The sequence below is a fragment of the Molossus molossus genome, unplaced genomic scaffold (assembly GCF_014108415.1).
Source record: "Molossus molossus isolate mMolMol1 unplaced genomic scaffold, mMolMol1.p scaffold_m16_p_9, whole genome shotgun sequence".
Classification (NCBI taxonomy): Eukaryota; Metazoa; Chordata; class Mammalia; order Chiroptera; family Molossidae; genus Molossus; species Molossus molossus.
Genome location: NW_023425403.1, coordinates 93809724 through 93836679, shown reverse-complemented (window position 1 = coordinate 93836679; position 26956 = coordinate 93809724). Strand labels below are relative to the sequence as shown.

The window sequence follows — 26956 nt, the reverse complement described above, 5'->3', positions numbered from 1 at the left end:
TGGATCATTTTTAGAAATAACTTTTACTTGATTAAGAGTTAACAACCCCTAACTCTCAATTCTTCTAACAATTTAAGGTTTGGGCACTAAAATAATGTTAGTGTTTATGACACCATCTGATGAAGTAAGAAAGAAGTTGGAGAGAAGAGATAGATGATGGTATGAGATTTTCAATTTTGTGTTTTAGATGTTAGGAGGATATCTAAAAGAGACATCTTATAGGCAACTGCAGATATAGGACTGAAGAAAACAGATGAACTTGCTAAAGCTAATTTGAAAAGGTTTCCACATGCCCTGGCCCATGGATGTAGCTCAACTGGTTGTACTGAGAGGCAGCTAGTTCAATTCCTGGTACATGTCCAGGTTGGGAGCTTGACCCCCTGTAGGGCACATGCAGGAGGCCAATCGATGGTTCTCTCTCACATAGATGTGTCTATCTCTCTCTCTTAAAAAAAAAAAAAAAAAATCAATTAAAAAAATACATTAAAAAAAAGAAACCTAAGTAAAGTTACTCAAAATAAGCCTCAAGCTTGAGATAAGCTGGGTAGGGTCTTAGAAAGAAAAATAAGATTAAAATAAATAACACCATTTTCACCTCTCCCACCCTTTTCATATTGACAAGGTAAAATTGTTGTGACCTTAATAAGCAGTAAAGGGCAAGTAAAAACTCTAATTCACTCTAATTCATACTTTTTTTGGGCCCATAGCTACTGCTCGCAGATAGTATTACATATAAGTAAAACAAAATAAAAATAAAACAGCCCCTTATTTGCTATCCACTTACAAGGAGAGGGTGGCAGAGATCAATTAATGCAGATTTACATAAGTTAATAGAATGGCAGGTCAGAGGTTATTATTTTCACTTCTCACTTTAATTAAGAAATGCAGACTAAATTTAAGTTTGTGCATGTTTAGCTGGCCAATAACTTTGAGACAGTATGTCAATTGCAACAGAATTTTACAGGAAAACCTTTAAAGCAAGTTTAGACTATCACAAATTGGTATTTTTCTTTATTTTAGCTTTCTGAATATATCACAGTATGGAGAAAATAACAATTGTAGAACTGGGGACAATAAAAATGAGGTATCTTACAAAACAGGTGTCTTACCTGTTTATAACTCTCTCTACTCACATTCTAAAAACTTATTTCGTTGGGTAATTTTATGCACAACCAATTGACATGGACACTAGGCTGGGGAAGGCAGGAGGGGAGTGGAGGCAGGAAGAAAAGGGTCAAAGGGGAAAAAGGGGGACATCTATAATACTTTCAACAATAAAAAAAATCTACCAAGTACCTTAATACTACAATTAAAAATACTCCTGTTGTTATCTTTTAAGGACACATGTACAATGTTTACTACCAAAGATAACCACTTTTGAAGCTGTTATCAGAGGAACAAATTCTGTTTAGTTTTACTTTCTGTGTAGCACTTTTGAAGCTGTTATTAAAGGAACAAATTCTGTTTAGTTTTACTTTCTGTGTACATTATATATCCACATCTGATTTTACACTGAATAATATACACAGTATATATTTATAGCAGTAACTATAAGACAGCGATGCCACCAATTCATTACTTTTACACTGAGTGCACTTATTTAAGCCTTTCCTTAAGATTTAATATGCATGTGATTACATTTAAAAGTAATTATTGATAATGACATATACTAAGGCATATACTGTCATATAATTTGGCACATATGGTCACATGTAATCCTTTTATAATTTACGAATATACTATTCCAAATAATTATTTTGTAGTCATTAATGCATGAAGAGACCAGTAAAAACCTTCACAAACAACTGATGGTAGACAAATATCCACATAGCTCTTGTTTCTACCATTATTCCCCTTTATTATTGCTGAGGGAATTGTAAGTGAACTTGCAGCTTTTCTTTTCTTTAAACATTTTCTTCATTGAATTTTAGAGAGAGAGGAAGGGAGAAGGAGAGAGAAAGGAAGGGAGAAGGAGAGAGGGAAATATCTAAGTGAGAGATTGAAACATCAACTGGCTGCCTCCTGCATGCCGCCCCCTACCAGGGAATTGAGCCTGCAACCTGGGCACATGCCCTGACTGGGAATCAAACCTGCAACCTTTCAGTACACAAGACACTATACAACCAACTGAGCTACACTGGCCAGGGAGAACTTGGAGCTTTAGAACAGTTCTTAAAAAAAAAAAAAGTGGGTCCCACTTCCAGATATTCAGGTTCATAAGGTTTGCAGGCCACTCTGAAGATCACTTTCTTGAGAATTTAAGTTCAGAGAGGAGGAAGTTATATAGAATCCAACAGGCCTCTGTCCCTGTGCCCATTCTCTGACAACTGCCAATAGTATCTTGATTTTGGATGGGGTGTTGAACTCTCCCTTTCCCAACCTATGTATTAGCAGAAGCCTGCCCGCCTCTTAACTCTGGAAGTGGGCCCTAGTTGGCTTTAACCCTGGCATAGCCACTGGTCCAGGGATAGCTTTGTAACCCAAAGTGCCTCTCCCCCAACCCCCGCCAAATGTGAATGAGGAAGAGTAAGTTCCCTATGGCTAAGGGAACATGTTTCTGATGACTTCACTGAGTTTCTGGATCAACCAGTCCTGAAGGCTGACTACCTTCAGGATTCTCCCTAAGAGGTTTTATGCTCAATTGGTTATAAAAGCCAGTTTGAGTTGGCTTTCTTGGTATTTGCAATGTAATGAACTCTGACACAAGTACTGCCTTAGCCACAGACTCCCAGGTGGGGTTGATCTACTTTGAAAGTGGTTCTATTATCCCCCAATATTTTCATTTCACCTTGTTATACCACTTGAAATGCCATTTTGGTTAAAATGCACCTGCTTTTAAAAACACATACACTTCTGAGAATATTAAAGAGCCATCAGACACCTGATTTTTGGGATGAATTTTCCCAAGCAAACAGTCTTTAATGCCAATAAGGTTAGCTATACAGTGTATATGAGAGTTATATGTGTGAGAGGGTAAAAAAAAGTCAGAAGAAGAGTATAATTTTAGAGAATGAGAGCAAGTCTAGGTGAGGTGCTATACAGTAGCAAGAAGGTAGGAAGGGTTGGTCAAAGCCACTGACTGATCAAAGAGAGATAAAGAAAGGGAAGAATGCAAAGAAACCAATTGTTATTGCCTCACTAATTTGCTTCCAAGTCCTCAAACCTAGTAACACTAAGGTTAAACAGGGTTTTATAGGCTAGCCTAGAAATTTAACCACCAACATATAAATAATAACCCCCACCTTAAAAACATAAACAGTTTCTGCTATAGAATAAAGACTTCCCTAGACCTGGCCTCCTCTACTACATACTCCATTTCATTTATTTATTTTTAATTATTTTTTTCCTTTATTGATTTTAGAGAGAGAGGAAGAGAGAGTTAGAAACATCAATGAGAGAGGACATCGATTGGCTGCCTCTTGCATGCCCCCATCTGGGGATCAGGCCCACAACCTGGAAATGTGTCCTGACTGGGAATTGAACCGGTGACCTTTTGGTGCATAGGTTGATGCTCAACCACTGAGCCACACTGGCTGGACTACATACTCCATTTTAGAGCTGTACTCAAGTCACACTTGAGAGCTCATAGTTCCTCCTATGCTCACCAGTCTTCCGAAAGACTCACTTAAATGACATCACTGTTGGAAAACATTCCAGTCTAGCTAGAATGAATCATTTCTTTCTATAAAGTAGGTTTTATCTCCATTATGACCTTTTATTTGTTTGGCTATATAAAATATCATGTTTATAAAATTTCTGCTTGCTTCCTAAATTTAATTCTAAACAACGTTTTTGAAATCAGAACAGTAACTTAATAATATAGTCCCTCCCTATAATTCTTCATATATAGTATTTAATAAATGTATTGAATATCAAATAAAATATCAAATTCTATAAGTGAAATCGAACTCTTAAAAAAATTTTTTTTCAAAGGAGGAAATATGGCAGCAGAGTAAATGGAAACTACATAGACCATCTCCCAGGACCAAACTGGACTAACAACTAAAACGAAGACAAATCTTCAGAAAAAAACCAACTGAAAAACAGCTGGATAGAACCCATATAACCAGGGACAGAAAGAGGATGCCAAATTGAGCATGCTGAGGGCTATAAATCGAGGCTCATCAAGTAACTGAGACTAATAGCCTCCAGGCAAAAGCTAGAGGATAACTGAACCTTTCCCTGGCTTGCAAATTTACCCAGAAAAGTAAGACTTGACAATGGTGTTTAATGTGGGTCCTCCCAAACTCATCCAAATCCAGTAGCAGGAGCCACAACCAGTGTAACAGGAACACCCAAAGGTAAAATTTGGCAGGCTCCAAAACCCACTGAGACAGCCAAAATGGTGAAACAAAGAAACAATCCCAAAGGAAAGAACAAGAGAATTCTACAGTAGAAGAGATGAATGAAATGAAATTACATGATATATCAGAGGTAGAGTTCAGAGTAATAATTATTAGAAAGCTCAACAACATGAATAAAAATATAGAAACACTGAAAATAAACCAACTGGAAATGAAGAACAACATAGCAGAAATAAAGAACACACTGGGCCCTGGCTGGTTTGGCTCAGCGGTTAGAGCATTGGTCTGCGGTCTGGAGAGACCTGTGTTTGGTTCCCGCTGGGGGCGCATACCTCGGTTGCAGTTTGTCCCGAGCCCTGTTTGGGTTGCACGTCCCTTGATGTGTCCCTTTCACGTTGATGCTTCTCTCTCTCTCTCTCACTCTCTTTATTTCTCTCTCTCTCCCCCCCTCCCACTCTATCTGAACAAAATGTCAAAGAATGTCCTCGGGTGAGGATTAAAAAAAAGAACACACTGGAAGGAATAACCAGCAGAGTAGAGGAAGCTGAGGACTGGATCAGTGAATTAGAAGACAGGTAGAAAAAAATCACCCACCAGAGAACCAAAAAGAAAAAACAATAAAAAAAAGGAAGACAGCCTAAGAGAACTGAGTGACAACATAAAATGCGTCAACATCCGTATCATAGAAGTTTCAGGAAAAGAAGAAAATGAGCAAGGGTTAGAAAATATATTTAAAGAAACAGTGACAGAAAACTTCTCTAACTTGGTGAAGGAAAAAGGCACACAAGTTCAAGAAGCACAGAGAACCCCAAGGAAAAAGAACCCAAAGAGGCCCACACCAAGACACATAATAGTTAAAATGCCAAAAATTAAAGACAAAGAGAGAATCCTAAAGAAAGCAAGAGATATGCAATAGTTACCTACAAAGGAACCTCCATAAGGCTACACGCTGACTTTTCAACAGAAACACTACAGGCGAGAAGAGAATGGCATGAAGTAATCAAAGTAATGTAAAACAAGAATCTGAACCCAAACTACTCTATCCAACAAGGCTATCATTCAAAATGGAAGGCGAAACAAAGACAAAAAAAGGCTAAGGGAATATATTAGCACCAACCAGCACTCCAAAAAATGTTAAAAGGACTGCTGTAATAAGCAGAAGAAATAGAAAGAGAAATATAACCAGAATAAATTGAAATGGCAATAAATAAATAAGGACCTATCAATAATAACCTTAAATGTGAATGGATTAAATGTTCTGATCAAAAGACAGAGTAGCTGAATGGAAAAGAAAGCATGACTCATATATATGTTTACAAGAGACCCACCTCACAACAATAGACTCACGCAGGTTCAAAGTGAAGAGATGGAAAAAAATTTCCCAAGCAAACGTAAAAAAAATTAAAAAAAAGCTGGGGTAGCAGTACTCTATCTGTTGAAATAGACTTCAAAATGCAGGCCATAACTAGAGACAAAGAAGACCAGTACATAATTTTGAAGGGATCTATCCAACAGGAGGATATAACCGTGGTAAACATATATGCACCCAACTTAGGAGCACCAAAATACATTAAAAACTTCTGGAGGACTTCAAAGGAGAAATCAACAGCAATGCATTCATAGCTGAGGACTTCAACACTCCTCTGACATAACTGGATAGATCCTCTAGACAAAAAATAAACAAGAAAACAGAGACTCTAAATGATGCACTAGATCAAATGGATTTAATAGATATCTACAGAGAATTACACCCCAAAACTGCAGAATTCACATTCTTCTCAAGTGCATATGAGGCATTCTCAAAGACAGATCACACATTAGGACACAAACTAAGTCTCTACAAGTTCAAGAAGACTGAAATCATATCAAGCATCTTCTCAGATCACAATGGCATGGAACTAGAAACCAATTACAACAAAAACACGAAAAAAACATTCAAATACATGGAGGCTAAATAGCATTTATTAAACAATGAATGGGTTACCAAGGAGATCAAGAAAGAAATTAAAAACTTCCTGGAAACCAATGAAAATAAACACACAACAACACAAAATCTATGGGAAGCAGTGAAAGCAGTCCTGAGAGGGAAGTTCATAGCACTACAGGCCTACCTCAAGAAATAAGAAAAATTCCTAATTGACTTTCTAACCACACAACTTAAAAGAACTAGAAAGTAAACAAAAAGAAAAATCCAGAGCAAGTAGAAGGAAAGAAATAAAAAGTAAAGGTCCAAGCAGAAACAAACGAGATAGAAACTAAAAAACAAACAAACAAAAACAAATTAAAAGAGCAGGTTCTTTGAAAAGACAGACAAGATTAATGGACCCTTAGCCAGACTCATCTAGAAACAAAAAGAGAAGACCCAAATAAACAAAATCAGAAACAAAAGAGGAGAAGTAACAAATAATACCACAGAAATACAAAGGATTGTTAACAAATACTATGAACAACTATATGCCAACTAATTGGAAAATCTACGCAAATTGGACATATTTTTCGAAACACACAGTCTCTCAAAACTGAACCGGGAAGAGATAGAAAACTTAAACCAATAACAACAAAGGAAATTAAAAATGTGATCAAGACACTCCCATCAAACAAAAGCCCAGGTCTGGATGGCTTCACGGGGGAGTTTTACCAAACATTAAAAGTATTAAAAAAAAACCCAAGAAGAAGGAAGACTTCCAAGCTCATTTTATGAGGTGAGCTTTATTCTAATTCCAAAACCAGATAAAGACACTACAAAGAAAGAAAACTACAAGCCACCATCCCTGATGAACATAGATGCCAAAATTCTTAACAGAATATTAGCAAATTGGATCCAGCAATACATCAAAAAAAGTATTCACCATGATCAAGTGGGATTCATTCCAGGGATGCAAGGCTGGCACAATATTCACATATCAATAAATGTGATATACCACATAAACAAAATGAAAGATAAAAACCATATAATCATATCAATAGATACTCAAAAAGCATTCAACAAAATTCAGTACTCATTTCTGATAAAAACACTCAGCTATTGGGAATAGAGAGACCATATCTTTTTTTATTCTCCTCACCCAAGGGCATTTTTGCATTCATCTTCAGATAGACGGGGAAGGAGAGTGAGAGGAAGAGAGAGAGAAACATTGATGTGAGAGAGACACGTCAGCTGGCTGCCACCCACACGACCCCAACCAGAGCTGGAGACAAACTGCAACTGAAGTACGTGCCCTTAGTGGGAACCGAACCCGGGTCTCTCTGTGGGCCGACACTCTCGCTGCTGAGCCAAACCAGCCAGGCGAGAGACCATATCTTGGCATAATAAAGACCATCTATGAAAAACCTATAGCCAACATCATACTCAATGGGCAAAAACTGAAAGCATTTCCCTTAAGAACAGGAACAAAACAGGGATGCCCACTTTCGCCACTCTTATTTAACATAGTTCTGGAAGTCTTAGCCACAGTAATTAGACATGAAGAAAAAAATAAAAGGCATCCAAATTGGAAAGAAGTGAAACTGTCATTATTCGAAGATGATATGATATTGTACATAAAAAACCCTCAAGACTCCATCAAAAATCTACTAGAGCTAATAAAGGAATTTGGCGAAGTAGCAGGATACAAAATTAACATGAAGAAATCAATGGACATCAAAATTACAACTAAACTACAGAACAACCATCATTCAGAACCGCCTGAAATCGAACTGAATGGAAGTCCTACAACTATGAGATTAAAAAAGCCACACCGAAACTGGTAGGAGGGGCAGAGGCGCAGACCGGAATAAAAATCAGGATACCTCGGCTGTGAAGGACCTCCCTGAGGAGCGAGGGGTTCCATCCCACACCAGGCACCCAGCTTAGAGTTTCTGTGCCAGGAAGAGAAGTCCCATAACTTCTGGCTGTAAAATCCAGCCGGAACTGAGGCTGACAGAGGCTGAGGCTGCTGGAGCCCGAGGCAGTTCTTCTTAAAGGGCCTGTACATGGACTTACTTGGACCAGCACCCTCTGAGATCCAGCACAAAGGGAAGGCAGCTTGAAAGGCACCAGAGACATACAAGGTAGAACTGAGTTGTCTGGCATCAGGGCGAAGGTTGGATAGGCAGGTTTTTTCTGGACAGCTGTGTTGGCGGAGGCCATTGTTCCTTTGGTGAGCCCTTCCCCAACAAGGCTGGCAGACAGGCGCCATATCTGGGCCTCCAGCGACTTGGCTCACACTGTTTGCCACGCCCTGATGATTCCCTGTCCCACGCAACTTTCGGGCCCACCCAAACTGTTTCCAGTGACTTTACCATAGGATTGGCCTGTTTTGGCTCCTGCTTTAGATTTTCCTAAACTCTCTCAAACCAGCAGCATCTGGCTACAGCAAGCCCCATACCTCTTGTTAAATGGCCCTAGGCCTGGTATTAGAAGCAGCCAGCCTTGGTTCACAGCTTGGTTTTGCCTGGGCATCTCCAAGCCCAGCAGAAGAAGCAGCCATCAGCAGATTGCTTTGTAGCTTATGCCTCATGGCCCCAGGCAGAACATAGGCAGTGGCTGATCTTGCCCAGAATGAGTACATCCAGTGGACAGCTTCAGATCACGTTGAAGCACCACCACCCAACCACCTCCACAAGTGACACACTCAATGAATGGATTTAGTGGGTACCAGAGCTCTGCTGAAGTGAGTCTTGCTCTGTGTGGTGGGCCTCTACACAGTTGATCCTCCAAGGCAGTCAGAGGTCGGTGGTTAGTGGTCATAGCCAGTACTTGCAGCTGATCAACCTGAGTAAATCCCTCCCATTGACTTGCCAACAGCAATCAAGATTCAATTACCAAAAAAGGGTATAAAGTCCACACAAGGAGTGTATCTCAAGGGCCCAGCTGGGTGACCAGGGAGGCTGTACCACTGGACCCTACAGGACACCTACTACCAACAGGCCACCCTAGGAAGCCTAAGGGACATAGCAACTCTACTTAATACATAGAAACAAACACAGGGAGGCAGCCAAAATGAGGAGACAAACAAACATGTCCCAAATGAAAGAACAGAACAAAACTCCAGGAAAAGAACTAAAAGAAATGGAGATAAGCAATCTATAATAGATGCAGAGTTCAAAACACTGTTGATAAGAATGCTCAATGAACTTAGTGAGAATTTCAAGGAACTTAGTGAGGACCTCAAGAGCATAATAAAGGATCAGTCAGAAATGAAGGACACACTAACTAAAATAATAATTTACAGGGAATCAATAGTAGAGTAGGTGAAGCCAAGAAGCAAACCATCGGTTTGGAACATAAGGAAACAAAACACCCAATCAGAACAGCAAAAAGAAAACAGAATAAAAAAAAAATGAGGATAGTATAAGGACCCTCTGGGACAACTTTAAGCATACCAACATTTGTATCATGGAAGAGAGAGAAGGCAAAAATCTGAAAACCTATTTTAAAAAATAATGGCAGAAAACTTCCCTAACTTGGTGAAGGAAACAGACATAGAAGTTCAGGAAGCACAGAGAGTTCCAAACAAGATGAACCTAAAGATGTCCACACCAAGACACATCATCATCAAAATGCAAAAGGTTAAAGACAGAGAGAGAATCTTAAAAGCAGCAAGAGAAAAGCAGTTAGTTACCTACAACAGCAGTCCCATAAGGCTGTCAGCCGATTTTTAAAAAGAAACTTGGCAGGCTGGAAGGGAGTGGCAAGAAATATTTAAAGGGATGAAAAGCAAGGATGTACAACCAAGATTACTCTATCCTGCAAAGCTATCATTCAGAATTGATAGCCATATGAAGTTTCCCAGACAAGGAAAAGCTAAAGGAGTTCATCACTACCAAACTATTATCATATGAAATGTTGACGGGTCTTCTTGAAGAAGAAGAAGAAGATAAAAAAATATGAAATATGAAATGGCAATAAATACATATCTATCAACAATTGAATCTATAAACAAAATGAACAAGCAGAACAAAAACAGACTCATAGATACAGAGAACTTTTTGTTGGTTGCCAGATGGGAGGGGAGTTGAATGAAAAAGATGAAAGGATTAAGAAGTACAAATTGGTTGTTAGACTATGGAACCTCAAAAGGAAGGGAGGAGGTGGGGCAGGAAGAGAGAAACCAAAGAACTAGTATGCATATATGCATAACCAGCAGACACAGACAATAGTGTGGGGAAGGGAGGAAGGCGTGGGAATAGGGAGTGGGGAAGAAAGGATCAAGGGGATAAAAAAGGAGGGACATCTGTAATACATTCAACAATAAAGATAAGTTAAAAAAAAATCCATGGTATTCTTATACACCAATAATGAACTCACAGAAAGAAAAACTAAAAATAAAAATCCCACTTACCATTGCAGCAAAAAATATAAGATACCTAGGAATAAACTTAACCAAAGAAGTAAGGGACCTGTTCTCAGGACATTGAAACTACACGACATTGAAAAAGAAAACAGAGGAAGACATAAAAAAGTGGAAGCATATACCTGTTTCACAGATTAGAAGAACATCATTAAAATGTCCATACTACCTAAAGCAACCTATAGATTCAATGCAATCCCTATTAAAATACCAATGACATATTTCATGGAACTAGACCAAATACTCAAAAAGTTTATATAGAATGAAAGAAGACCCTGAATAGCCACAGCAATCTTGAAAAAGAAGAACAAAGTAGAAGGGATCACAATACCAGATATCAGGTTATACTACAAAGCCATAGTAATCAAAACAGCCTAGTACTGGCACAAGAACAGAGAACCCAGAAATGGACCCAAGGCAATATGCTCAATTAATATTTAACAAAAGTGCCAAGAGCGTACAATAAAGTAGAGACAGCCTGTTTAATAAAGGGTGCTGGGAAAATTGGACAGCTACATGCAAAAAAATGAAGCTATCCCATCAATTTACACTATACACATGAATAAACTCAAAATGGATTAAAGACTTAAATGTGATTTGTGAATCCATAAAAATACTAGAAGAAAATGTAGGCAGCAAAATTTCAGACATCACACACAGCAGAATTTTCACTAATATAATGCCTAAGGCAAGCAAAACAAAGGAAAAACTTAATACATGTGACTACATCAAACTAAAAAGCTTCTGCACAACAAAAAAAACAACCATCAAAATGGAAAGGGAACCCACTATATGGGAGAGCACAATTGCCAACAATACATCAGATAAGGCGTTAATCTCCAGAATATATAGAGTACTCATACAACTCAACAAAAGGAAGACAAAGGGTCCAATTAAAAAATGGCCAGAGGATCTAAATGGACACTTCTCCAAACAGGACATTAAAATGGCCAGGAGACATATGAAAAAATGCTTAATATCACTAACCATCAGAGAGATGCAAATTAAAATAATCAGAATGGCTGCCATCAACAAATCATCACACAACAGGTGCTGGCCAGGGTGTGGAGAAAAGGGGACTGTAGTACACTGCTGGTGGGAATGCAGACTGGTGCAGCCACTATGGAAAACAATATGTGCGGTGTTTCCTCAAAAAATTAAAAATGGAACTACCATTTGACCCAGTGATCCCACTTCTAGGAATATATTCTAAGAAGCCTGAAACACCAATCAGAAAGAATATATGTACCCCTATGTTCATAAGCAGCACTATTTACAATCTCTAAGATCTGGAAACAGCCCAAGTGTTCATCAATAGAAGAGTGGATAAATAAGCTGTGGTACATGTACACAATGGAATACTATGCAGCTGTAAGAAAGATAGATCTCTTATCCCTTGAGACGACATGGAGGGACCTGGAGAGTATTATGCTAAGCGAAATAAGCCAAAGAAAGAAAGAAATTATATGCATATATGTGTAACCAATGGACACAGACAACAATGCCGGGGGTGGGAGGGATCGATCATGAGAAGGGTGTCAATGGGGGAAAAAGAAGAAACATCTAAACAGAAATAAATTAATAATAAAAAAAAGACTTTTAAACTTTTGACATATAACTTGACAATAAAATAAAATGGTATAACCATTTAGGAGATTTACATGAGCATACGTAAGATGATGTTGTACAGAAATTAGTTATTTTAAGTTTTACTGTGTACTTACAATCTAAAGTAAGTAAAAGTGATGATAGGGTTTAACTTTTTTAAGTTAAACTAGAATCAGCATTCCTCTTTATGCAATGATATGTTTATTAAAATTCATATGCTACTCAAATGTGGGTCCCTATTTCCTTTAAACATGTAATGTAATTACATATTCTTCAATATTAATATTGCTTCCTCCTTGGAAAGAAACCTGCTTATCTATAAATTATATTCAAATTTAATTATGTCAATTTGCAGATGGCTTAATAAAGAAAAACAATCACATGCCAAATTTAATATGACTCTCTGGGGCCTTCTGTAATTTCAGTTAAGAAATTACACTTCCATTCTTAACAAAATTTGAAAGAAAAAAATGTATCTTTATTGGAATATATTCTATTATTAATAGTTATAAGACTGAAATAAAGATGAATGATGGGTTTTCTAATGGGAAAAAAATAAAACAAGATGAGATACCAAAATCAAAACAACCCAGCTTAGAAGCCCTCAAAATCAAGCAAAAAATGTAAAATCACATGAAATATAGAAATCAGGCTTTTGAGTTGCACAGAAGTTCTTTATATTTGAAATTTCTTGGCCAGGAAGTTGATACTTCTTCTAGGCTTCCACAATAACCGTGTGTCTTGTCATATTTACAACACTGCATTATAATTATGACTACTGTTATTAAAACTTCCTTAATAGTCTCTCTGCTTCTGTATTTGTCCCACTCTAGCCAAAAGGACCTTGTTTCTGATCATGTGACAACTCTAGTCCAAATCCTCTATTGGCTTCTCTTTTTACATGGGAGGATAAGTCACAGTATGTTATGGCCTATAATGCCCTACGTGACATTGACACCACTCATGGATGCCCCTCTAGACACCAAGACCACCATTAATCACCTGACTTCATTTATCATTCTTTCCCTTGCTCACATTGCCCTAGACATACTGGCCTCCTTGTTGTTCATTAAATTTAACAATCATAATCCTGCCTGAGGGCCTTTGCACCTTGTTTTCTCTTTTTGGAACACTCTTCTTCCCGTATTTACTTCATTTAGGTCTCTGTTCAAATGTCATCTGACTCTCTGTATAAAATAACACTAGCTGACTGACCACCCCTCCAGTACTCCCTATTCCTTTTACCCAGTTTTGCTTTTTCTCCACTGCAATTATCACTATCTAACATATGATATACTGATGTGTTTTACTTGTCAAATTAATGAAGAATCTGTGTAGTTTTACATCCTGAGATACTGTATAGTTACTAATATTTGGAACATTGTAAGTACTGAACACATTTTTTCTTCAATTACACTTGACATGCAACATTATAGTAGTTTCAAGGTGTACTGATTTAGACGTTAATAAAACTTGTGAAGGGCTCACCCTGATAAATCTGGTACCTGACACCATACGTAGTTATTACAATATTATTGACTATTCTCTATGGTGTACTTTATATCCTGTGACTATTTTTGTAAGTGTCAATTTGTACTTCCTAATTCCTTTACCTTTTTTACCCCCAACCCATAATCTGGCAACTATAAATTTGTTCTCTGTATCTGAGTTGAACAAATGTTTTTGAATTAGAAAGATATAGATGGTCAAATCTTGCATTGATAAATTTATCAAACCGAGAAAGGTAAAAACATATAGCCACAGAATTATATCTTGGCACATACCTGTTTGAATTCGGAATCTTTTCCCACCATAACTTGAAGACTATAAATAACTGGATCACCTTTCATTGGTTGTAAACACTCCCATGTAATTTCACAAATGTGATCATTTACTTTCTCTATTTTGGGGGCTATAGAGAACAAAAACATAAAAAATCAGATCTGTTCTACTTAATTTTTACTTGGAACATCACACAGACACCTGTTATATTTAAAATCAACAAAACTTTAAACCTCAATTATTAACTTTAAGCACTATTTTATTGAGGTAAAAAGCCAATAGAAGGGTATATGGCAGTTCAAAAACAATTACTATGGTACTTAATTTTGTTGTTAATTCTCATTTGATGATATTTTTCCATTGATTCTTAGAGAGTGGAAGGGAGGGAGGGAGAGAGAGATAAACATCAATGTGGGAGAGATGCCTCCCAATTGGTTGCCTCCCAAACAACTCCAACTGGGGACTGGGATAGAACCTGCAACCCAGGTACATGCTCCTGAGCAGGAATTAAACCCACGGCCCTTTGGTCTGTGAGCTGATTCTCTAACTGCTGAGCCAAACCAGCCAGGGCACAATGGTACTTTTAAGAGCACCACTAGAACATGAAATTCATAATTTAATCTCCTAAGAGGATGAGTTGAAAGCTATCCCTAGTTATCTGACCACATAAGACTGTTTCACTTGATAGTGGGGTACAAAAGGGGTTAAAGTCAGCAATCTTTTTAAGGTTAAGAGACATTAAACTGGATGAAAGAACAGAAAAATGGCTCAGTGGAACTCTGTCAACATTATTAGAAACACTATTCAAAATTAGTCCTGTTAACTATGGATCTGCTTAACAAGTGGTATATTCAAGTACACGATCCAGGACAATGTATTAGAAATCTTTGTGATTTGTCCTCAAAGTGTGAGGAATTTTAGTGTTTTTGGCAAAATGCACAAGGTACAATCTTGCTGCAGTCACTTTAAAATAACTCCTCTGAAATTAAGTATAAATATAACTGTGTGTATATATGTGTAAATTTGATTTAAAAATTAAAGTCAACTAAGAATTTATATTTTGCTTAACAGACAAATCTGGCTCTCTCCCTGAAATCCAAATGAATGAAATAACAATGATTCAAAACAAGCAGAATTTGTGTTTTCCCTTTAAGTAACAATAGCAGAAACAGCTAATGGCCCTATTAGATAACCAACTTATCTATTCAATTTAGTATTATTTATTTATTTATTTATTTATTATTATTATTTTTTTTTATCCTCACCCGAGGACATTTTTCGATATTTTGTTCAGATAGAATGGGAGGGAGGGGGTGAGAGAGAGAGAGAGAGGAGAGAGAGAGAGAAACATCGACGTGAAAGGGACACATCGAGTGGTTGCCACCCACACGACCCAATCAGGGCCAGGGACAAACTGCAACTGAGGTACGTGCCCTTAATGGGAACCGAGCCCGGGTCTCTCCAGACCACAGGCCAATGCTCTAACTGCTGAGCCAAACTAGCCAGGGCTTATTTATTATTATTTTTTTAAATGTTTTTATTGATTTTTTTAGAGAGAGGGAGGAAGGGAGAAAGAGCGAGAGAGAGCTCAACATCAATGTGAGAGACATCAATCAGCTACCTCCTGCATGCCCCCTACTGGGGGTTGAGCTGTAACCCAGGTACTGATCCACACTGGCCAGGCTCATTTATTTATTTATTGTTAATTCTCACCATTGATGTTTCAGATAGAGTGAAAGGGAGGGAGAGAGGGGGAGACACAGAGAAAGAGAAAGAGAGAGAGAGAGAAACATTGATGTGAAAGAGACACAATGACTGGTCACCTCCCGCATGACCCCAACCAGGATCGAACCTGCAAACCTAGGGTACATATGCCCTTGACAGGGAATCGAACCTGAGACCCTTTGGTCCTCGGGCTGGTGCTCTAACCGTTGAGTCAAACCAGCCAGGGCTCAATTTAGTATTTAAAAAATATATATGTTTTTATTGATTTTGAGAGAAAGAGAGAGAAACATCTATGAGAGAGAGAAACATCAATCAGTTGCCTCCTGACCAAAGATCAAACCTTGAACCAGCGACCTTTCAGTGCATGGGATGACACTTAACCAACTAAGCCACACTGGCCAGTGCTCAATTTACTATTTAAACGTTAGATTACTAAAAAGAAAACCAGTACTTGTCTGAGTATCAATGGGCCAGATAAAACAGCTTTTATGATTGAGTTAAATTACTAGTAGGTAGGCTTGTCTATCAAATTTCTTTCTTATAATTTAAACATTGGACATATACTGGATGATAAATTTTAACAATAGTACATAAAGCACCTGATAAAAATGCATTTAGAAATAATTTATTATTCAAGAAAATAACTTGAGGATGTATAACTTACCTTTCAAGGCAGCTGGGACAGATTTTGGAGTAGTGAAAATATATTCTTGGGAGAGAGGACCTTCCCCTGCTTCATTACAAGCTTGAATACAGAATTTATAGGATGTTGACTCATTAAGTCTTTGTACTTTGTATGTGTGACATGGACCTCTGTATAAGGATACAAACCTAAAATGGAAATGATTCATTAAAAATAATCCTTGACTACTTTATGTTTATTATTATTATTTTTTTATCCTCACCCAAGGATATTTTTCCATTTTTTGTACAGATAGAGTGGGAGGGAGAGAGAGGAAGGGAGAGAGAGAGAGAGAAACATCGATGTGAAGGGACACATCGAGTGGCTGCCACCCGCACGACCAACCAGGGCCAGGGACAAACTGCAAACCGAACCCAGGTCTCTCCGGACCGCAGGCCGACACTCTAACCGCTGAGCCAAACTGGCCAGGGCGACTACTTTATGTTTAAAAAGTACTAAAAATGTACTAAATTTTACAAAATTTCATGTCCAACCATGGTAACTGTTTCTTTTCAGGCTTTTGATTGCTGTGTTTTAATGTACACATTTTTAAAGATGCTCAGAACACCATAATTTTCATTATAAATTATTTCTAACTGGAGTCACAGGCATCTAATTTTTCACATGAAAAAGATAACTCTCAATTCTCAGGCATAATTTTAGTTGATTTGGTGATGTTTTCTACAGATTTACATAGCAGTATGAAATACTATATACTTTCCCATAAATTATCCACTCAAACTGTTTGATGGGAAGTTTAACATAATATATGTTAAATGTTCCCCAATATTTTGATTGACTGTTGTTTAAATTTTTGGAAGTTGGAGAATGAATAATAAATGCTCATATAGTTCTAATAGTCTGAAAACTGTAGTCAGGTTAAAAATGAAATATTTAATGATCTGAAGTAACAGTATTTCCAAAGTAATAATTGACTAAGCCTTGCCTTTTTAATCTCATATAATAATCTCCTATAATAAAAAAAAAAATACTAAGAAAAAAATCCAGTGGTAAAACCACTGTTGAAAAAGCTGAACAATGACAAAACCTGTGGCCCGGGAACAACCGAGGTAGCATTTTGACACTATCCAACAGCAAGTGTAAATAAAAGGCAAGTAACTACAGATATTCTATTGGTTTATTAAATTTATATGGTAAATTCAAAATATCATAAAACATTTTAATTTATTTTTCACAGTCACAGGCCACTAGCTATACTCTATAACAATCCTATGGGTACCAGCTAAATACTAATTGTGAATTTCAATAATAGAATACAGATTACAGTATAAACTATATTTAACAGAATCTTTATCTTTCAAATAAATACTTATTAGACATGTTTAGTGCAGTAAATCTTCTTGCACTACCCTAACTGTAAATGCTAGAAAAGGGATGAATTAAAGAATGAATTCACCCAACTACAACAATATATATTAAAGATAAATGGCTATACCAAAACCCTGTGGCAAAATAAAGAACCTCCTAGAGGTAAAGAGAAAGAGTACATAAAACTCTGCCAAGAACAAAGGGTAACATTCATAGAGGCACAGATTTCAGAAAATGATCAATATCGTTTGCTCTGTGTAATGCTCTGACTGGTGATAAAGTATGTTTAATTCCATGTGTCTTCTAAAAATGTAAGTATTTCTGATAGAGTACATTTACCATAAATAAATATTACGTTAATGAATACATGGCTAAGATAGAAACCCAACAGAAAACACAAAGTAGCCTTGGGAAAAACTGTTACTAGTACTCTGAATCCATCAGATATACAAATTGTTTATAATAAACGGACTGAAAAGTAGATAAGTAAAATTCAGATTTTTGAAATATTAGAACAGTAACTGCTGTGAAGGGTACATGGCATTAGTTATATGGGATATACTGTCAATTAACAGCCCAAGGTTAGCATTTGAAGAATGTATATTACAAATATTTTGAGTAACATTGTAATTCAAATGCATGAATTTAGTGGGGTAATATATGGCATGAATGTAATAAGAATGTAAAGGATGGCAGCATAGATAAACAGCTGAGTAGTAAGGGTACCAGATAATTAATCACAGAGTCTGACAGTGAGGGACTGAAAGGTATTCATTTAGTGTGCAGGCCTTGTGACGGGTACAGAGGAGAGTAAGACATAATCCCTGTCTGCCCTCAAGAATCTGAGGCCTTAAGTCAATCAATCATTTACTGTAAAAATTGCCTCTTGCTGGAAATAAGCATTCAACAGTTAGCAGAGATTATGTTTTTTTACTAGCATGAAGAGAGTAAAGGGTTAGAGCAGTGATTTTCAACTGGTGTCCTGGCAAGAATTTTTTTTTAGAGAGAGAGGAAGGGAGAGAGAGAAATAGAACACTGATGTGAGAGAGAAACACCCATCGGCTGCCTCTTACACATCCCTCACCAGGGATCAAGCCTGCAACCTGGGCATATGCCCTGATCGAGAATCAAACAGGACCTCTCAGTCCATGGGACAATGCTCAATCCACTAAGCCACACTCGCTGGGCCCAGAAGAATTTTTAAAACTTGCAATACCTTACTATTTAGTTGGGGCACTGACCTCTTTTCCCTTAGATTGTCAAATAAAAAAATGACAACAGCCAACACAACAATAGGTGCCCAGTGTGAATGAATCAAAATTATACCTACTATTTTTTTTTTGGGAGACTGGCAAAAAATAGAATGTATTTTTTGGTGTGCTGCAGAATTTTAGTAATTAGTTTGTGTGTGCCATGAGATGAAAAAGGTTGAAATTGCTGGGTTAAAGAAGTGAGCCAAAGAACAGACCATTTAATTTTTTCTCTTCTGGCATCCCACTTACAAGTTAAAACCAGAAAATCTTCATTGTATCTTTGTCTTCTTTTTGTTAATCTTCACCTATTTTTCCATTGATTTTTTAAAACACAGAGTGGAAGAGAGAGAGAGAAACATTGATATGAGAGAGACACATCTATTGGTTACTTCCTGCACGACCCTGACCAGGGCTGGGGATTGAATTTGAAATGCAGATACATGAGCTTGACTGAGAATCGAACCCAAGACCCTTTGGTCCACAGGCTGATGCTATAACTGCTGAGACAAACTGGCCAAGGCATGTCTTCTAATGCTTCAAAAACAGCATACTTAAAAATTCTTATGGAAATTCTCTGTTCTGTTTATAAAAAATTTATATACTCAAGACCCAAGAAATTACATAAAGAAGGAATGAAAAACACCTACCTTCCATTTTTATCCTCCATCTGAAGGTGGTACTGAATAGAATCTGTTGACAGTATCTTTGGGGTTCCTTCTCCCCATTTCAGCTTAAGGTTCTGGTGGCTGAAGGCAACACATTCCAGACGAGGTGGATCAGGAGGAAGGGGCTTAGTTTTTAATTTTATCATGTGGCTGAAAGGACCAGCTCCAAGGCTATTCAAGGCTTGAATTCGTATTCTAAGTGCCACAGGAAAAAACAAGTTTGGTTTATGATTATTCTATTTAAAGTGTCTCTCTGATCTAGGCAAAGTTAACATAGTTATATATATAGTATACCTGTATGTTGTATCTGGTTGTAAATTGTCTATAATATAGCTTGTAACCTTTCCTACTGTTAAGGGCTGTTTATCTCCAAAGTCTATGCTGTAGGCAAGAATTTCTGAACCATGGTCACAAGGCTTTTCCCAGCTTATTGCAAGGCATGTAGAAGGTGAATAATCAGGATTTTCTATGTCATCATCACTTATTTCTTGAAGACAAGTTACAATAGCAGGAACAGATGGTGGAGTCACACAGGCTACGACTTCACTGAAAGGGCCTGCACCCACAATACTCAGAGCCTACAAATTAACAGAGCCCATAGTTAACAAAGACATGGCCATGAAAATGTTCATAAAACCCTGGATAGAGTAAGTGAAGTGACAAGGCCCTCATTGCCTTTACCTGGACTCTGCAATAATAGGTGGTTGCTGGTAAAAGTCCTTTTAATTCGTAACTGAGACCAGGCCCACAGTAACATATCTGCATACTTCCTTCAACTCCTCCCCACTCCAATCGATATTCAGTGACATCAGTTCCATTACTCAGAGGGACCTTTAAATTAAGAAAGAGAAAAAAGTCTTAAAATTTTGACACTGACTGAATAGTTTTTGGGCAGGAATGTTCTTTACCCAAACATATAAAAAACTGGATTGCTTTTGAATTTTTTTTTTCTTCAGCTAGAGCAAGAAGGAGAGAATAAGGAAGAGACAGACACACACATTGATGTGAGAGACAAATCAAATGGTTGCCACACACATGACCCCACCTGGGGCCGGGGACAAATTGCAACCTAGGTACATGCCCTTAGCAGGACTCTCGGGTCCGCGGGCCGATACTCTAACCGCTGAGCCAAACTGGCCAGGGAGCCTTGGTATTTTTTAAAGATGTTTAAGCAGAGAAGTAGAGAGGATGGTGGCAGAGTGAATGGAAGCTACACAGATCATCTCCCAGGACCAAACTGGAATTACAGTTAAAATAAAGACAAAACATTGGGAAAAAACAACTGAAGAGCAGCTGGAAGAGAGCCAGTACAACAAAGGACAGAGAGAGGACACCAAATTGAGCCTGGTAGAAATTGCAGAGACGTGTGGGGGAGGGCTGGGAGCCCATGGACAGCAGTAAGAGCTGTATTTGTGGTGTGCACTTCCCATGCAGAAAACAGGGGTTTTAAAAAGCACCTAATAAGCTGCAGCCTCTCACCTTGGGCTCCGGCAGAGGGAGGGCAGACGGTACAGGCACTGTGTGGAGAGAGTCTGGGGCTCCTGGCTTAGGAGAGAGCTGAGAGCTGGACGGAAAGGCACCGGGAGTCTTGTACTGAATCACTCCCTCACAGAACAATAGTGATCTTACTCAAAGAGCCCTTTCCCAGAGCCCTAGGGAGAAGCAATGGCCCCTCCCATAGGAATTCAATACCACCAGGCCAGGAGAAAGAAATGCAAATTGAGGCTCATTAACATCTAAAGTCTGCTAGCCAGGAAGTACCCCATCCATCCCTGGAAATCCTCTTATAGCTGAGAGATTTTTCATTCAGTTGCAGGCTACATCTAGGCTCATCAAATAACTGAGGCTAATAGCCTCCAGTCAAAATCTAAAAGATAACTGAACCTTTCCTTGGCTTGCAAATCTACCCAGGAAAGTAAGACTTGACAGTGGTGTTTAACATGGATCCTCCCACACTCATGCAAACCCAGTAGAGGGAGCCACAACTAGTGGAACACCAATACCCACAGGGAAAATTTGGCAGGCTCCAAAACGCACTGAGACAGCCCAAATGGTGAAACAAAGAAACAAATCCCAAGTGAAAGAACAAGATAATTCTGCAGGAGAGGAAATCAATGACATAGAATTAAGCAAGATATCAGAGGGAGAGATTAGAGTAATAATCATGACAAAGCTCAACAGCATGAGTAAAGAGCTCTAAAGCATGAGTAAAGATATAAAAACATTGAAAACCAAGCGACTGGAAATGAAGAATGACATAGCAGAAATAACACACTGGAAGGAATAACCAGCAGAGTGAAGGAAGCTGAGGACTGGATCAATGAATTAGAAGACAGGGTGAAAGAAAGAAAAAAAAAAGTTACCCAATCAGAAAAACGAAAAGAAAAAACCAATTAAAAAACAGGAAGATAGCCAAAGAGAACTGTGGGACAATATGAAACAAAAATATCCACATCATAGGAGTGCCAGAAGAAGAAGAAAATGAGCAAGGGTTAGAGAATATATTTAAAGAAATAGTGAAAACTTCCCTACCTTGGTGAAGGAAAATGGCATACAAGTCTAAGAAGCACAGAGAGCCTCAAAGTGAAGAACCCAAAGAGACCCACACCAAGACACACAATAATTAAAATGCCAAAAATTAAAGGCAAATAGAGACTCCCAAAGGCAGCAAGAGATAAGCAACAGGTTACCGACAAAGGAAATCCCATTAGGCTATCAGCTGATTTCTAACAGAAACACGACAGGCCAGAAGGGAATGGCTTGAAGTAATCAATGTAATGAAAAACAAAGATCTGAACCCAGGACTACTCTATCCAGTAAGGCTATCCTTCAAAATAGAAGGTGAAATAACGAGCTTCCCAGACAAAAAAAGGCTAAGGGAATAAACCAGCACTGCAAGAAATGTTAAAAGGACTGCTGCAATAAGCAGAAGAAATAGGAAGAGAAACATAACCAGAATAAACAAAAATGGCAATAAATAAATACATATCAATAATAACTTTAGCCCTGGCCAGTTTGGTTTAGCAGTTAGAGCATCAGCCTGTGGACCAGAGAGACCCGGGTTCGGTTCCCGCTAAGGGCACGTACCTCAGTTGCAGTTTGTCCCCAGCCCTGGATGGTGTCGTGTGGGTGGCAACCACTCCATGTGTCTCTCTCACATTGATGTTTCTCTCTCTTTCTTCCTACCTCTCTATCTGAAGATAAATGCAAAAAAATGTCCTCGGATGAGGATAAAAAAAAAAAAAATAACCTTAAATGTGAATGGATAAACATTCTGATCAAAATACACAGAGTAGCTGAAATGGATAAGAAAGCATGACTCATATACATACTGTTTACAGGAGACTCACCTCACAACAAAAGACCCACCTGGGTAGAAAGTGAAGGGATGAAAAGAATTTTTACAAGCAAACAGAAAAGAAAAAAAGTGGGGGAAGCAATACTCATATTCGTTAAAATACATTTCGAAATAAAGGCCATAAATAGAGACAAAAAAGGCCACTACACAATATTAAAAGGATCTGTCCAACAGGAGGATATAACCTTGGTAAACATATATGCACCTAACATAGGACCACCAAAATAAATTAACAAACTTCTGGAGGACCTCAAAGGAGAAATCAACAGTTATACAATCATAGCTGGGGACTTCAACACCCCGCTGACATCACTGGCTAGATACTCTAGACAAAAAATGAACAAGGAAACAGAGACTCTAAATGATGCACTAGATCAAATGGATTTAATAGATATCTACAGATAATTACACCCCAAAACTGCAGAATTCACATTCTTCTCAAGTGTACATGGGACATTCTCAAAGACAGATCACATGTTAGGACACAAACTAAGCCTCTACAAGTTCAGAAAGACTGAAATCATATCAAGCATCTTCTCGGGTCACAATGGCATGGAACTAGAAATCAATTACAATAAAAACACGCAAAACATTCAAACAAATGGAGGCTAAATAGAATGTTATTAAACAACAAATGGGTTACCAAGGAGCTCAAGGAAGAAATAAAAAAATTCCTGGAAACCAATGAAAATGAACACACAACAACTCAAAATTTATGGGAAGCAGCAAAAGCCGTCCTGAGAGGGAAGTTCATAGCACTATAGTCCAACCTCAAGAAACAAGAAAAATTCCTAATTGACTTTCTAACCCTACAACTTAAAGAACTAGAAATTAAACAAAAAGAAAAACCTAGAGCACAGAGAAGAAAATAAATAGTAAAGGTCAGAGCAGTAATAAAAAACATAAAAACTAAAAAAAAAACACTTCAAGAGATCAATAAAACAAAGAGATGGTTCTTAAAAAGGATAAACAAGATTGATGGATCCTTAGCCAGACTCACCAAGAAACAAAAAGAGAGGAACAAAATAAAATCAGAAATGAAAGAGAAGTAACAACTGACATAACAGAAATACAAAGGATCACTAAAAAATACTATGGACAATTATACGCCAACAAATTGGACAATCTAGGCAAAACAGACAAATTTCTAGAAACACACAGTCTCCAAAATCTGAACCAGGAAGAGATAGAAAACTTGAACAGACCAATAACAACAACCAAGGAAACAGACCAATAACAACCACCAAGGAAATTGAAGATGTAATCAAGAAACTCCCAGTAAACAAAAGCCCAGGCCCAGAAGGCTTCACAAGGGAGTTTTATCGAACATTCAAAGAACTAACACCCATTCTCCTCAAAGTATTCCAAAAAATCCAAGAAGATAAACTTCCAAACTCATTTTATGAGGCCAGCATAATTCTAATTCCAAAACCAGATAAAGATACTACAAAGAAAGAAAACTACAGGCCAATATCCCTGATGAACACAGATGCTCAACTCCTTAATAAAATATTAGCAAATCAGATCCAGCAATACATCAAAAAAATTATTCACCATGACCAAGTGGGATTCATCTCAGGGATGCAAGGCTGCTACAATATTTGCAAAACAATAAATGTGATAAAACACATAAACAAAATGAAAGATAAAAACCATATGATCATATCAATAGACACAAAAAAGCATTCGATATAATACAGCACCAATTACTGATAAAAACGCTCAGCAATGTGGCAATAGAGAGATCATATCTTGACATAATAAAGGCTATATATGAAAAATCTATAGCCTACATCATACTCAATGGGCCAAAACTAAAAGCATTTCCCTTAAGAACAGGAGTAAGACAGAGATGCCCACTTTCGCCACTGTTAATTAACACAGTACTGGAAGTATTAGCCACAGCAATTAGACAAGAAGGGAAAATAAAAGGTATCCAGATTGGGCAGGAGGAAGCGAAAGTGTCATTATTTGCAGATGACATGATATTGTACATAGAAAACCCTAAGGACTCCATCAAAAGTCTACTAGATTTAATAAACAAATTTGGCAGGTAGCAAAATATAAAATTAACTTCAAGAAATCAATGGCATTCTTATATACCACTAATGAACTCACAGAAAGAGAAATTAAAAAAAAAAAATCCCATTTACCATTGCAGCAAACAATACTTAGATACCTAGGAATAAATTTAACCAAAAGAGTAAGGGACCAATTCTCAGAAAACTATAGGAATATTTAAAAAAGTGGAAGCATATACCTTGTTCGTGGATTAGAAAAATTAACATCATTAAAATGTTCATACTACCCAAAGCAATCTATAGATTGAATGCAATCCCCATTAAAATACCAACGACATATTTCACAGAACTAGAATAAATACTGCAAAAGTTCACTTGGAACCAAAGAAGACCCTTAATAGCAACAGCAATATTGAAAAAGAAGAACTAAAGTAAGAGGGATCACAATACGAAATATCAGGTTATACTAAAAAGCCACTGTAATCAAAACAGCCTGGTAATGGCACAAAAACAGGCATCTAGATCAATGGAACAGAACACAGAACCCGGAAATAGACTCAAGACGTTATGCTCAATTAATATTTGACAAAGGTGGCAAGAGCATACAATGGAGTAAAGACAGCCTGTTTAATAAATAGTGTTAGACAGCTACATGCAAAAAAAATGAAGCTAGACCACCAACTTACACCATACACAAGAATAAACTCAAATGGATAAAAGACTTAAATATAACTTAACAAAATTTCAGACATCACATGCAGCAGAATTTTCACTGATATAATGCCTAAGGCAAGAGAAACAAAGAAAAAAATTAATACATGGGACTACATCAAACTAAAAAGCTTCTGCACAGCAAAAGAAACAACCATCAAAATGGAAAGGGAACTCACTATATGGGAGAGCATAACTGCCAATGATACATCAGATAAGGTGCTAGTTTCCAAAATATATAGTGTACTCATACAACTCAACAAAAGGAAGACAAAGGGTTCAAATAAAAAATGGGCAGAGGACCTAGATAGACACCTCTCCAGACAGGACATACAAATGGACAAGATATATATAAAAAAATGCTCATTGTCACTAACCATCTGAGAGATGCAAATTAAAATGACTATGAGGTATCACCTCATACCTGCCAGAATGGCTGCCATCAACAAATCATCAAACAACAAGTGCTGGCCAGGGTATGGAGAAAAGGGGACTCTAGTACACTGCTGGTGGGAATGCAGACAGGTGCAGCCACTATGGAAAACAATATGGTGTTTCCTCAAAAAATTAAAAATGAACTGCCATTTGACCCAGTGATTACACTTCTGGGAATATACTCTAAGAAGACTGAAACACCAATCAGAAAGAATATAAGTACCCATATGTTCCTAGTAGCACTATTTACAATTGCTAAGATCTGGAGACGGCACAAGTGTCCATCAATACGTGAGTGGATAAAAAAACTGTGGTACATATACACAGTGGATTACTATACAGCTGTAAGAAAGAAAGATCTCCTATCCTTTGAGATGACATGGAGGATTCTAGAGAGTATTATGGTAAGCATAAGCCAATCAGAGAAAGACAAATATCACATGATCTCACTCATTTGTGGAATATAATGAACAATACAAGCTGAAGAACAAAATAGATCCAGAGACACAGAAGTAGGGTACAGATTGACAAATCTTAGAAGAAAGAGGTGTGGGGGAGGGAAGAAATAAACTATAGAACTTATATGCATGTATGTGTAACCAATGGACATAGACAACAATGTTAGGAGTGGGTGGGAGGGAGGGATCAGGAGGAGGGTGTCAATGGGTGAAAAAGTAGAAACATCTGTAACAAAAATAAGTTAATAAAAATAAAATGTTTAAGCAGAATTAAGACTGCTCAATATTACAGT

The 26956-nt window shown here is 37.6% G+C and overlaps 1 protein-coding gene across 6 annotated transcripts in view; it reads right to left on the bottom strand.

Moving 5' to 3' along the window:
- The window catches only part of FNDC3A (fibronectin type III domain containing 3A), a 241095-nt gene that overhangs the window by 4831 nt on the left and 209308 nt on the right, over positions 1-26956 (bottom strand). For all 6 annotated transcript variants that reach the window (XM_036249591.1, XM_036249592.1, XM_036249593.1 and 3 more), the window contains 5 exons: positions 20362-20511; positions 19975-20258; positions 19663-19875; positions 16416-16582; positions 14029-14156 (listed from right to left, as the gene is read on the bottom strand). In XM_036249591.1, coding sequence (XP_036105484.1) covers positions 14029-14156; positions 16416-16582; positions 19663-19875; positions 19975-20258; positions 20362-20511 — 942 coding nt within the window. The remainder of the gene's footprint in view (positions 1-14028; positions 14157-16415; positions 16583-19662; positions 19876-19974; positions 20259-20361; positions 20512-26956) is intronic.